The 14,592-nt window shown below is 29.7% G+C and overlaps 1 protein-coding gene across 4 annotated transcripts in view; it reads left to right on the top strand.

Annotated features, from left to right (window-relative positions):
• The window catches only part of LOC111632101 (serrate RNA effector molecule homolog), a 46,028-nt gene extending 32,290 nt beyond the window's left edge, over positions 1–13,738 (top strand). For 2 of the 4 annotated variants that reach the window (XM_023376466.1, XM_023376468.1), the window contains 10 exons: positions 403–563; positions 639–779; positions 4,411–4,599; positions 4,676–4,843; positions 5,125–5,278; positions 5,380–5,488; positions 9,584–9,737; positions 12,535–12,742; positions 12,815–12,899; positions 13,548–13,626. In XM_023376466.1, coding sequence (XP_023232234.1) covers positions 403–563; positions 639–779; positions 4,411–4,599; positions 4,676–4,843; positions 5,125–5,278; positions 5,380–5,488; positions 9,584–9,737; positions 12,535–12,742; positions 12,815–12,899; positions 13,548–13,626 — 1,448 coding nt within the window. Of the gene's footprint in view, positions 1–402; positions 564–638; positions 780–4,410; positions 4,600–4,675; positions 4,844–5,124; positions 5,279–5,379; positions 5,489–9,583; positions 9,738–12,534; positions 12,743–12,814; positions 12,900–13,274 lie in introns of all 4 variants that reach the window. The other 2 variants (XM_023376465.1, XM_023376467.1) reach the window with 2 other exon arrangements.
• The last annotated feature ends 854 nt before the right edge of the window (positions 13,739–14,592 follow it).

Below are 14,592 nucleotides of genomic sequence, written 5' to 3'. Positions count from 1 at the left end.
GCATTATTGAATATGATTATGGCCTTCACTTCATCTGCAGACTTTATCTTAGACAACCACTCCCACAGAAGGAAAAAAAAATTTTTTTTTTTAGAGTGGTTGTCTGAATTATTAAGGTTCATATTAATGAGGTTTCACTGTACTTATTAAAAATACATTAAAATAAATAATCTTTTATGCAATAAAATGTTTAATTCAAATAATTTTAATAAAATAGTTCTGTAATTGTTGCTTAAGAAATATATTAAATACTATTGATGATGAAAACGGTATTCAGAATTATTTTAACGTATTAATTATTTTTAGCTGTTTTTAATTTGAGTATTTAATAAGTATATATTTTGTTTGCTTTATTATTATTATTATTATTATTTTAAATTAAGTTTTACAATTTAAATTTAGATATATTTGAAGAAAAAGATAACAAAAATATAGAAACTACAGAGCAGGATAAAGAAGTTATTGCTGAAGATTCTGTTCAAAAACCTCGACCTCTTCACAAGACCTGTTCAATATTTTTAAGAAATCTTGCACCTTCCATCACTAAACAAGAAGTGGAAGCTGTGAATATTTTTTTTTTTTATGGATAATTTTTCTACATATATTCAAATAATTACTTAATTTGTATTACTTTACAGATGTGTAAACGATATTCTGGTTTTCTGAGAGTTGCAATTGCAGATCCACAACCAGAGAGACGGTTTTTCAGGAGAGGTTGGGTAACGTTTGAACGCACAGTCAATATAAAGGAAATATGTTGGAATCTGAATAATATCAGAGTGAGTTTTCTTATCTTATATATAAATTTCATTTATTTATCTGTTGAATTTTGTTAATATTTCTGAATAACTAGTGAGTGTTGTTTTTTACATATAACTAAATGAAATTTATATGATTTATATTTGATGGTTTATAATTATAAAATAATAAAAGCTTTTGACTGCAATAGATGTCAAAGTTAAATTTTTAAAATTTTAATAATTATAGTACTAGACATCATGTGACTTTGTTGTATTGCAATAGAAATGAGGTAGAGCTGGAAAGAAGTGATCCTTGCACTTGTTACACACAAAAAAGGTGATCCTTATACCTGACAGTCGTGGACAGGTGAACTTTGCACTTGCTGCCATGAAAGAGGTTATCTTTGCAACTGCCAATCACAAGAGAGGAGATCCTCTTACTCTGCCAGCTACTGGAGATGCTTGCACTGCTTTCACGCCTGGCCAATGGACTGGCTATGTGGAGTTTTCCATATTTTCTTCTTGTTAGTAACACTTAAATAAGGACCATTTTTCCATAAAAGATCTCCTGAGAGGCATTCCTTCCTTGGCAGATTGGCCACATGTTGCAGTGAGGTATATGAATAAGCCTAAAACTAAATCAATTGATGCCAATTGCTTTGTTCTTGTGTTCTGTTCATTTTTTGAGTTTGTTTTTTGTTAGGTGCATGCAATGCTGTTTTATTTTTATTTATCTTTAACCCCTAAATTCTGTTAGGTGTGCTCAAACAGCACGGATGTTATCACTTTGACCCAACTTTATATTGAGAATGAATGCATGAACCCTTATTTCTACATTTACATTTATTGCACTTCTGAATTCTTCATTGCAGTCAATATAAAATGGCAAAGTTTTATCAAAATTGGCCCATCAAATTTTCAGAATGAACTCAATTCTATAAGCAACATAGAAGACATGCTTGCAAACTTGAGACATCATGCAATATCACTTTGTCACACACACTTGTTAGGACCCTAAATCTCGAAAACAAAGTCATGGACCCCAATTTTATATTTCACTTTTTGATTCTTCATAGTCATTAATGGAAAAATAGAAAAGTTTTATCAAAATTGATCAAACAGATTTTGAGAACAAATGCAATTCTGTAAACTACATAGAAAAGGCTTTGCTAATACTCCACCTCAAATATGAAAAACTTCTATTGCTTTGTAGTTGAAATTAGAAAAATATAGATTTTGCTGTGTCTAATGTTAAAAAGAATTAACATTGAAATTACATAGATATAATTTATGAAACGTATAACAGTTTAACCTATGTAGTTATAACTGATATAATCAAATTAAACACAAATTGGTAGACATGCTTGAACCATACTACAAGTTTATACCACAAACAGTATTGGAAAACAACATGCACAAAATGTACTATGACACAGCCGTAGTCACAGATAAAACAATTTACCACAACAAACCAGACATCACACTCATTTACAAACACAATAAAATCACATACATTATAGACATAGCCATTCCAAACACTCACAATGAACAAAATACATGCACTAAAAAATTATCAAATACACAGAACTCGCCCAGGAAATAAGGCATCTGTGGAGGATGGATAGGGTGCTTATTGTACCTGTCGTTCTCTCCTGTACAGGTGTGATACCATACACACTACACAAAAGCCTGGAAACATTACAGTTGAATAGAAATACATGCATTACACTGCAGAAGGCCACTGTATTGAATACATGCCATATTGTTAGGAAATTCCTGAATACTGACACTGACACACTTATTCAATTTTAGTTTTGTTTTAGTTTCTATGCTTGACTTTGGTCCGGCATAATACACAGCCACTGGTGTCAACAGAGTATAACCCACTTAACCCAACATAATAAATAACAAAAAACAATAAGTCTAGGAATTATATAAGTACATGATGCATTCAAGTTATAACACCTCTGATTTTTTTTTTCTCATAAACTAATCACACAAAAACTTTGAAACTTGTGTCACTTCTCGACGTAATCTCCCTGAAGCCGTACACATTTTTCACATCATCAACGCTGGCTGCTGCAAATGCTTCTTTAGGAGTCTGGTTTGACCACTGGAAAACCACTGATGCAATAGCAGCATGGCTAGTGAATGTGTGATCACGGAGAGTGTCTTTCATCATTGGAAACATCCAAAAGTCACTAGGAGCCAGGTCAGGTGAGTAGGGAGCATGAGAAATCACTTCAAAGTTGTTGTCACAAAGAAACTGCAGCGTTGTGTTCACCTGATGTGCTGATGCATTGTCTTGGTGAAAGAGCACATGTGCAGTCTTTTCTGGTCATTTTTCACGCAATGCTGGAAGGATTATTATTATTACCTTACTGTCCTTATTTAATTTCTTATATGTTTGTCAATGTGCACCTGTCACCATAGTGCCCTTTGGAATGCATTGAGTAAGGATTATGCCATCGCTTCCCCAGAACATGGCCACCATCATTTTTTCAGCACTGGTGCTTACCCAAAGTTTTTTTGGTGGCATTGAGTTTGTGTGCTTCTATTGAGCTGAGTGGCATTTCATTTCAGGATTGAAAAATGGCATCCATATCTCATCCATTGTCACAATTGATGAAAAGAAAATCCCATTCACGCTGTCATCAGGCATCAATATTGATTGCGGCTGGCAACATGCCACCCGCACAGCCTTGTGGTCATCTGTCAGCATTTGTGGCACCCACCTGGAGGACACTTTTTGCATTTTCAGATCTTCATGCAGGATTGTGTGCACAGATCCCATGAAAATGTCAACTTTGGAGGTGATGTGTTCCACACTCATTCGACAATCTTCCAAAACAACTTTCTCCACTTGCTTGATCATGTCATCAGATCAGCTGGTGTGAGGCCAAGGTTGTCTTTGTTTGTTGGCTCATGACGTTCTGCTTTCTTTGAACTCTTGCACCCACGAATGCACATTAGACACATCATGACACCATCACCACATGTCTCACTCAACTGGCAATGAATTTCAGTCAGTGTCACACCACTCAAATGGAGAAAACAAATGATTACACACTGTTCTTGTAATGAAAATGTTGCCATTTTAAGTATCAAAAACAGTCCTCACTCTTGCCATTGCTGCTAAGTTCTGTGTGCAGTACAGTGCTGCCATCTCTGTCACGCATTCACAACAAGTGCATGCTTATTTTAAAATAAACTGCATGTTTCTATCTGTTTCCAATCCTGAGAAAAAAGATCAGAGGTGTTATAACTTGAATGCACCTTGTATATGGAATTTTTCAGCTTTCTGTTAAGATGTAAAAACCATTAAATAAAGTAAGTAATGAGAAACATTTGTTTTTAATAGATCTAGCATTTTGCAAAATTATCTGATCACTATAATCATTATTATGATTTGCCATGTTTTCAGATTTTGTCAAAGCAAGATAAAATAAAAATTAAAATAAAAGTATTTCCAGTAAATAGTTAACATATATGCACAATTCCAAGTTTTACAGAAAAAGATTTAATACTTGAGTATCAATTTGTGTGTTAAAAAACAAATGAATTTTTTGTTAACCATAAAAATTTATATTTTGTGCTATTTATGTACTGTACATAGACTTTAATTGTGGTTATCCTTTTTTAAAAATTATAATGATGATTATCTTTACAGTTACGTGATTATGAATTAGGTGCTATTGTTAACAGAGATCTTAGTCGTAGGATCAGATCTGTTAATGGCATAGCTTCACATAAACAAGTCGTAAGATCTGACATCAAACTTGCTGCTCGAATTATTCAAAATATGGACGAACAAAGAAATCTCTGGACAGATACAGAAACAAAAGAAATGCATGATCAAGTAATTTTATCATGTTTTAGTTCATTATTAATTTTTTTTTAATAACTAATGTATCTTACGTTGTTATTACTTTTAGAATTTTGGATTAGTATCAAAAAATCCTCTGTTGAAAAATATAACTGACTATTTGATTGAAGAAGCCAATGCAGAAGAAGAAGAACTTTTAGGAATGTCAGAACAAGAAGAAAATAGAGATGGAGAAGAAAGTGGATGTACTTTGGAAAAGGATGAAACTCTTATAAAAGTAATTGTGAACAGTCATATACTTAATTGATTTTCTATTTCCATTCTTTGTTATTTGTAACTGAATTATTTAGATTTTTGTTTAAAAATATAATATGTATATATTAATCTAATCTGTTTAATTTATATTACAAAACATAAACTCTGTCTGTTATTTACATTTATTATAATGTAATAATTACAAATTTATCTCGGTCACATTTTTCCTTTTATGTAACACATTCATGTTTTAATAATAATTTTTTAATCAAGTATTTTAATATTATGTTATTTTTTATGCAGGTACTTGATCGACTTCTGTTCTACTTACGAATTGTGCATTCAATTGATTATTATAATCATAGTGAGTATCCTAATGAAGATGAAATGCCTAATCGTTGTGGCATCATTCATGCTCGTGGCTCACCACCTTCCAGCAAAGTTACACAGCAAGAAAGTAATTTTTTTATATACTTAAATTATTAAAAAATTATTTGATTATTTGTTGCCATATTTATAAGTTTAATTAATAAATATTTATGTTACTTTATGTTTTAGTTAATGATTATGTAAGTCATTTTGAAGGAAAAATTTTACCCTTTCTTCAACCACAAGTAAAGCTTAGTGAAGAAGAAGCTGTCAAACTTGGAAAAAAAGACTCTGCAATGTATCCTTATTTTGAAGAAACTTTATTTTTACAGTCATTATGTTTATTTTCTATTAATTAATATAATGTTAATATTTGAAAGATTATACAGTAAAACCTCGATCTTTATTTTAACCTTATTGGTTCTAGCAAATACCCTATATAATGTAGTTTTTTACTTCTAAAGTCAAACAAAATTTTAAGTAACTCAACATTAAGTTGAACTAGTTGAATGCTTTGGGGGCCAAACAACCTATTAACTTCTGTGAATCTGTTTGGAAAATTTCCTGGTAAAGTGGCTTTAATACAACTGGATAAGCAAGCTAGTGAGAATCTGTTTAAATGAAATGGACATAATTCATTTGTTGTGATATACCATCTATTCGTGAGCAGGGTTTCTAGTTTAATGGTAAACCTACCATATCTAATAGAAATATTGAAATTTGTTGTAATGTATTATGCAAAATTTGATTTTTGAATAAATTCAGTTTAGCGTAGAAAATTTTGTCATGTGCCTAAATTCATGATATTTATTTAAATCATTGTAGCCTGATATATTGTTCTAATAATGATTAAAATAAATATATTTAAATTCATGGTATTTATTTAATTCTATGATATATTTATCACAGAATTATACTCCTACTGCTTTATATTTTGCATTTGAATAAAAGCATTTTCTATTTTCATGTATACTGCTATATATAGAACTTTCCATAATTCAAACTGGCCAAGTTTTGAATTTTTAAAATTCAATATTTAGAGGTTTTATTGTAATTAGTCTTCTTACTTTTATGTCATAGTTATTATTTAAATATTAGTACAGATATTTTGTTATTGAAGGATTATACAGTAGAGTCTCAAAAACTCAGCCTAATGTGGACCGAAGGGTGGCCGAGTTTGTGGAAATGCCGGGTTATCGGGAATTGGGTTAAAAAAAAATAAGTATGAGTGTTTCCTCAGAAAATACTGTACTGTAATTACAGTATTTTCTTGTATGTATTGTTTACTTGAGAATACAACAGAGAATAAACTGCCCAAATACCCTTAAACAAAGGAAAAGTACATCCTTTATGAAGGCATAGAGCCTTTACTACATGAAAATGAAAATTAATGAATACACTGTGTACAGTAATTTACTTGATAAGACAGACCTCAGAAAAATACTTTATGAGGCATAAAGCTGTCTATGATGAAAATTAATTAACTAAGGATTTTTTTGCCCTGCCAGGGCGTGGCCGAGTTATATGGACTGCCGGGTTATCGAGACTCTACTGTATTAGTTTTCATATAATTAATTGGTAATCACAATAAAGTAAATTTGCTACGAAATAATACAAATATGTCATCTTCAAGTTGTGATCCAATGTTACATTATTATATCTTAAACAGTGTTTTGATAAAGATATCATTTTTATTTATGGTGTTAAATGACCTTTTTATTATAATTGGACTTCAATTTGAAAAAATTGTAGATCTATAAATTCCACTGTTGTTCATCCATCTGTCTATTTCTTTTCTTAATCTTGAGATTGGGGTTAGATAGATGAAAGACAAGACCAGATATGAAAACCTTAGGGACAGGTGGTCCTGATTAACTATATATGAAATTCCATTGCAAACCGGAAGTCATGTTGTTTCAATTCAAAAATTTTCCCCTGAAAGGTGTTAGATAGTTGACCGGCACGACTCTATTGTTAAAGGAAAAGTATGATGCACAGGGACAAGCCACTACTAATTTGAGATGGAGAGCGTATATTTTAAATTAAATAAATAAAAAATATGATTAAAAATTGCAGCCCAGCATTGTGATAATGTTGCTATAAATAATTGCTTGTAGCATTTCAGATATTATAATGAAAATGAATTTAATATAATTGACAAATTAAAGAACTAGTTTTAAGTCATTGTTTCTGTTGATTTTATATTACAGTAATTTTGTGCAATGAGAAATTAAATGAATTTATAAAAATGCTTTTCACTCAATCTGATTGCTGAAAATAGTATTGAATATTTAATTCAAACATGCCTTTAAAAAATTAGGAAATTCTTAATTCAAATGTTAAACAGTTAATGATAGAAATTCACTTTTGCAATTATTCTGAAATATTTTAACAGTAGATTAAGTTAGATATTTTAATATTTTATACAATATTTAACATAAATTGCTGACAAAACAACAGCTAAGAGAAGGCAAAGACATGAATGGAAATGAAAAACACTAATATTTTTAGTAATTACATGCAGAAAAAGTTTCTCTGTTATATGCAATAAAAGATTAATTGCTGAAACAAATTTGTAAAATTAATTTGCCATTTAAGTAAACAGTTTTAAGTTTTACAAATAAATAAAATGCTAAAGAAATAGATTTAAGAAAATCAACAATAGAAAAATGCAAGCTAGTTATGTCTTATCTAACAGTAGAACGTTTTAGAAAGATAAAAGTTTTAAACATTTGTTGAGAAATTAAAATATAGATTAACATTTTGTTTATAGACAAGTCATGAATATGATTCATTGTAAATAATCATTATTATATGAAGATATTTTTGAATGTCTCATATCTTATAACATTGATTATTTGTCATGAATTGTGTTTAGTAAGTTTATTTATTTGCATTGTTAACTTGAAAAGTGCAATTTTGAATATCTTTTGCAATTTTCAGGTCAACAACACAAATAAATAGCTTACTAATACAGTGAAACCTCGGTATACAATATTAATCCGTTCCTGATGATTGGACGTATACCAAACCAACCTTTCCCATAAGAAGTAATGTAAAAATGATTAATCCGTTCTCACGTAAAAAAAATGGCTGGCTTTAAACACCTCACTTTCCTCGCTAGTTCCTGCTTGTGTTTTCATGAGATCAGCATGTATCTTTTTATCTTTCTAGCAAATAATTGCTTCTGATATGCTGTCTCTATCACACTGTTTTTCAGTTATCCAAAGCAAAAGCAATTTCTCAACATGATCTAATGTCTTTGATCTCTGTTTAGAAATTTATTTAACCCCTTTTGCAACCTTAGCAGATTTAATAATGTCTTTATTTTTCATGATTGTCAATATCGTTGTTCTCAGAATACGGTATGCAACAGTTAAAATCTCAAACATGCATTCATGTTTCTCAACAATTTCTTTTTTCAGTTTCATTGTGATTCTAGTCATTTTTTTAGTTTTCTGTTGCTTTTTGCAATTCATGATTAATAAAAATAATAAAATTTTACATACAAATTAAAATCAGAAGAAATTTAACAAAGTTATAAACTGTTGCACCGCAAACGTCTAGTCTGGTCTAGTACACCGATAATGCTACTTGTTCATAGATGGGGCAAAATTTGTTTCGTTCAAACAGGACTTATTCCGAATTGGGTTTATTCTAAAACAGATGTATACCGAGGTACCACTGTATAGTTAAAATCAGACAAATTTATATTACAATATATATGCTATATGCATGGGCATTTTTGCTTACATCATTAATCTATTCCTGAAAATTAGATGTCCTTCAGGAAAATGTTAACCAGGAGTTTATTTTCTGTTACTTTAAATGGAAAAATTTATAATGTATTACATCAACTCAAACTCCTAGTTAATTTCTGAGAACATAACATAAATACAATTCTGATTTGATAGATAGATTTTACTGCCTATAAGTTACTATCACATCTGGTTTTAAAATTATAAAATACTTAATACATTATTTTCTGATTACCAAGCAGTTAATATAGTTCTTAACAAACAGTTGCAGTAATATAGTTAACAATTTGCATACTATACTGCTGATATTACATTTATGATAAGGCATGGCAAATAAAAAAAAAAGGAATAAATTAGAGAATTAATCAGTTAATCAATTTTTCCAATTTACAGAAGTGCATTATTAAAAGTGTGTTATTAATTATTATTATAGAAATATAAACTGGTTTCTGTTGAGTATATCAATTTTGTAAAAGAAAATGTATAAATTCCATAATTTATAATGTTATAATTTAATGAAATAAGTAATTTATATGTTATATGAAAAAATTTTCAAATTAATTTTGAAGTGTTTTATGAAAACTTTCAAATCTCAAATTTTAAAATATGGTTGTTATATCCTTAATATAGTTTAGCGAAGTAGAGAAATTTGTTCAAGCTAACACTCAAGAATTAGCAAAAGATAAGTGGTTATGTCCATTATCGGGAAAAAAATTTAAAGGCCCAGAATTTGTTCGAAAACACATATTTAATAAACATTCAGAAAAAGTGGAAGAAGTGAAAAAAGAGGTAAATTATTAATTTTCGAATATTATTATTAAATAGTCTGAATACTATCAGTGTGTTTTTAGTACATTTGAAAGTGCATCCAGTAGAGAATTTAGATTTTGTCAAGAGGAATGCATTTTTTTTAGTTTTGAGGTTGACATTAATATAATATATTATACAATCATTCATATTGCAGTTAGTGTTCCTTTTTTCCTATTCAACACTGGCTGGAGGAAAAATAATCCAACATTATACAAATTACATAGTAGTTCAATTAAGCAAATTTTGAATGCTAAGATTTCCACTGGAAAAAAATGTACTTCTAAAACTCATCATTTTGAGACCTGTGGCTCTACAAGCAGAAAATAAATACAGAGAATATGTGCAGCACACACATGCTATAGCATGCATGGCCAACATATGGCTCATCTAATGAATTTATGCGGCCTGCAAAAATTGATGAAAACTTCTGACGCCTAAATTAAAAAGGTCAACAACTCACGTGCTTTTAGAGATAACCCTCCATTACAAATCTCTTAAACAGTACAGCATAAAATGCTGATAAAGCATGATAATGTGAAAAATGTATTTGTAATCTCTGTGTACAATTTAGTCTCTACGTGGTGACACCACAATGAGGTCTCATACCACCTCAAAATCTTCTTAGGGCAGCCTCTGGTTCGGCCCATGAAAAAAGTTTTCTTTCCAATTCGGCCCGGGGCAAAACTGTTGGCTACCCCTGTGCTATGATCAGTTTCTGGGTATAAAACTTCATATAATATGTGAAATGCTACTCATATTATGGCAGATCAGCTTCAAGAGAAGAGCATGTTCAAGCATGGTCATGACTATGCTTGAACATGCTCTTCTCTTGAAGCTATTTAATGAAAACAATGCCAATGATACAAGTGCACTTTGAGACTTATGACATTTTATGAAATTGTTCCAAAGTTTTTCATTGTTTTTAGTACCACAAAGTCCCATAGTAGTGAATTTTTGGAATTAAATGTCTGCATACAAAATTTGGTTGAGTTTGGACATATTGTATTGGTACTTTAATTGTGATCATTCTGTGCATTTAATATTGAATATTATTAGAGGTCCTTATTTTATTCTATACTTAAGATTTTGCTTTAACACAATTGAAGTCAAAATTTCTTAGGTTCCTTTCTAAATATTTTCAAAAAAAATTTTATAACATTGTTAATAATGTAAAATAAATAAACTGTTGGAAGCTGATGTAGATTTTGTTTTATCTTCAGTGTTAAATAAACTGAATATTTTACATTCAGGAAAGTATTAAATATCAAATCTTCATAGTGTATTTTAGATCTAGGATAATTACCTTTACCTTTCTATTGATTCTTTCATTGATCCTGTTACTTAAGCTCCAAGATCTGCTAATTTCTTCTTGAATTCCAGTATTCTTAAAAGCAACATCTGCTCTGACACCTTTTTCTATTTTATCTGTCTTTTTTTATTTTTATTGAGTTTAACACTTATTGTTTACTTGTCCTATATCTTATACATAATACCTTTTCATCATACCACAAATTGACAGTTCACTATTTTTTTTAATATTTGTATTTACATGTATTTTAATTAAAATCAGTTGTAAATTTTTTTCATGTTTATTCTTTTCATTTAATTGTCACACCATTATTTCATATAATTTCAATTATAAGTTTATATTTTCAAATTAAATCAACAAAAGCATTTTTCTTTACATTTGTATAATTTGGAATTCTTGGTTATTTCAATTTTGGTTCATTCATATTATATATACTCAGATAGTCACACAAGGCATTTGATATCAAAGAATTGTGGCAAAATTATTAAAGAATCATTCATATCTTCTAATACAATATTGAGAAGCTGTTAAAAAATGGCATGTTAAAATGAATTGAAGAATGCTGGAGCTTTCTAATGAAATAATATTTTCAACAAGTTTAAAATTCTTCTGTTAATTTTTGTTTTAATAAAAGTTGGTGAAACTAGCCAGTAAAATACTTCAGTATTTTGATTTACAGCTTATTTCACCAACTTTGACATGGCTATAAAAATGCACAGTAGTAGGGACCAACCCAGAGGTGGCCAGTAGTTTTTGCTCCCGGGCTGAATTGGAAAGAAAACTTTTTTCACGGGTCGAACCAGAAGCTGCCCTAGGAAGATTTTGAGGTAGTGTGAGATCTTTGTGGTGCTACCTCGTACAGACTAAATTGTACATAGAGATTAAAGATACATTTCTCACATTATCGTGCATTATCAACATTCTATGCTGTACTTAAGAGATTTGTAATTGAACGTTAGCTTTAAGCACACAGTGAGTCGTTGACTTTTTTTTTTCTTTTTTTAAGCATCAGAATTTTTATAAAACTATTCGGACTTGAGTAGCTAATATTGAAAGATTAATCACGGGCCGCATAGATTCATTAGATGGGCCAGATTCGGCCCGCGGGCCATATATTAGCCATGCCTGTAGCAGCCTATTTACTTAATGAAGGGAACAGATTGTTTAATAAATCTGCTATGCACTATGCATTACCAAGAAAGAGTTCTTGAACTTTGTAAAACTTCCAGAGTTCCAACTGAGTACCATGCATTGCCTGTCTAAGATATCTGTTGTTTGAACTTAAAAAACGTTTCTCTTTTGGTTACATTATTTCAGATTAGGGCAAAAGAATTCTTTTATGAAAACACTGAATTTATAATTTTTAATTTCATTATTTTGTCAACCTGTCAAGTGTTTCTTGTGGTTTTATATTATAGTTTCATAATTAATAATTTTTCTCCTTTATAATAATTTCTTATTTTTTAGGTTGAATATTTCAACAACTATTTGTTAGATCCAAAAAGACCACAACTTCCTGAACATCCTTCCAATCGTTCTATGGGACCTGGATCAAATATTGGACGAGATATACATCCAATGATGGGGCCATATCATGGTGGAGCAGGAGGATATCCTCCAATGCCACCACCTTATGGTAGTAATTACAGGGGACCTGGTGGACCTGGATTTCAAGGTTAAATCATCGGGTTAATTGTGTTTTGTTATTCTCTCTAATAATTAACTATTTATTAAATTTTCTATACAGGATATGGTAATCCAGGATTTGGAGGAAGAAATAGTTTTGAGTCATATTCTCGCAGTGGCTATAGCAAAAGAAATAGTTATGGTCGGTAAGTTATGTAATTTGCATTATTTCACCGAGGTTGCGTTATTTTTTGTTTAAAAATTAATCCATTCCTCAATATGCAACGTACATGTATAGTGAAACCATACTTCTATGGTGTTAAAAATTATTTTAGTCTGATTTACAAAAACTCCACGGGAATGGGTTAAACACATTTTTGTGTTTATATGTACTGTAATTTCTTTTCCTGTCTGATGTAGACTTAATTAGATAAATCTATTTCTTTTATGAAATACATTTATCATAAGTGGGAAGATTTTATTACTGCTTTATTGCTTTCCTTTAACTTGTTTGTCAAAGAATTATTTCCAAGCATTTTAACACAGCATGCCAGAAAGCCCTTTGCTTCATTTTCTTTCAGTTGCCCTGATCCTCGAGAAGTGATCGCCTATCACGATCTGGATAACCCACAGGACGTGGAGATATTTTAATTCGTACCTTGATTTTGTATATATTGAGATTTCGATAGGCATTTCTGCTATCATAAATGCTACTCAAACAGCGTATGCAGACTTGATTATGAATGGGAAAAATATCTAATTACTAATTTTAAAAAGCGGCATAATAACATTGATGTTACTGTAAGAAAGGAACGTGTACTGTAATGTGAGTATTTGCATCTTTCCATTTCCAGAAGAAGTCCTCGTTCGGAGCCCCGAAAAATCATCACATACAGAGACCTCGATGCACCAGATGAATTTGACTTCTTATAAAAACTTTTAGATCATAAAACATAAAAGTCATTGTGTAATTTAATGTAATGTAAGACTTCACTGTCATGTTTTTCTACAGTAAAAATAAAAACATTTCATCAAAAGAAAAAAATAATTTCTTCAAAGTAGTTTCACGTTGTTGTATATTACTATAAATATTTATTTAATATTTAGCTATAAAAAAAGGCTAAATAATAATGTAAATAATACATTTTATCTAAATAATGATAATCATTTTAGAATTTACATTATCTTAAAATTCATAATAGATTATTCTTATATTTAGAATAATGTAGCTTTTTTTTTTATTAATAAAGCAATTTATTTGTTCACTCTGAAAATGACCAATGGATAATGTGTTTTTATATTAAAAAAGAAAAATATGAAATATTGTTTAATAAATTTATTGCACAATTTATTATTCAAAATTTGTAGTTTGTCTTTTTCTCTAATAATTTCGTATTTAAAAATATTTCATTGTGAAAGTGAACATCGAAACACAGTAAATAAAAATATTAATGAAATGACAACATTTATAGTAGAACAAATTTTATTTTATTTTATAAATAAATCTTTCCAGATATGCAGAAAATTATCTTAAATTTTCAAGTTGTTACGGACGAGAGTTTAGTTCATTCTGTAAAAGCAATTTTACTATGATCTGTAGAAAGAATTGCGTATTTAAAAAAATATCTTAGTACTGTACTTTACAAGAGTAATTTGTTGTAAGAAACTAGTTGATAGAGCAAAAATTCTAAATAGCAAAACAAATTATCATGCATTTTAACGAATGAGATTATATAATTTCATTAAAATTTTTAAATTAAATAAATTAAATTTTCTCTTACATTGAACAAAAAAAAAAAATACAAAAGGAATCGCAATAACACAGCAATGTGACGATCGTTAAACTTATTTGTAGAATTATTTAAATTAAATTGTCACTGATTGAATGTAAATATATGT

The sequence above is a fragment of the Centruroides sculpturatus genome, unplaced genomic scaffold (assembly GCF_000671375.1).
Source record: "Centruroides sculpturatus isolate CEXI.00-Female unplaced genomic scaffold, Cexi_2.0 scaffold748, whole genome shotgun sequence".
NCBI classification, from domain to species: domain Eukaryota; kingdom Metazoa; phylum Arthropoda; class Arachnida; order Scorpiones; family Buthidae; genus Centruroides; species Centruroides sculpturatus.
The sequence above is the reverse complement of the archived record's forward strand: the minus strand, read 5'-3'. Positions and strand labels throughout refer to the sequence as shown.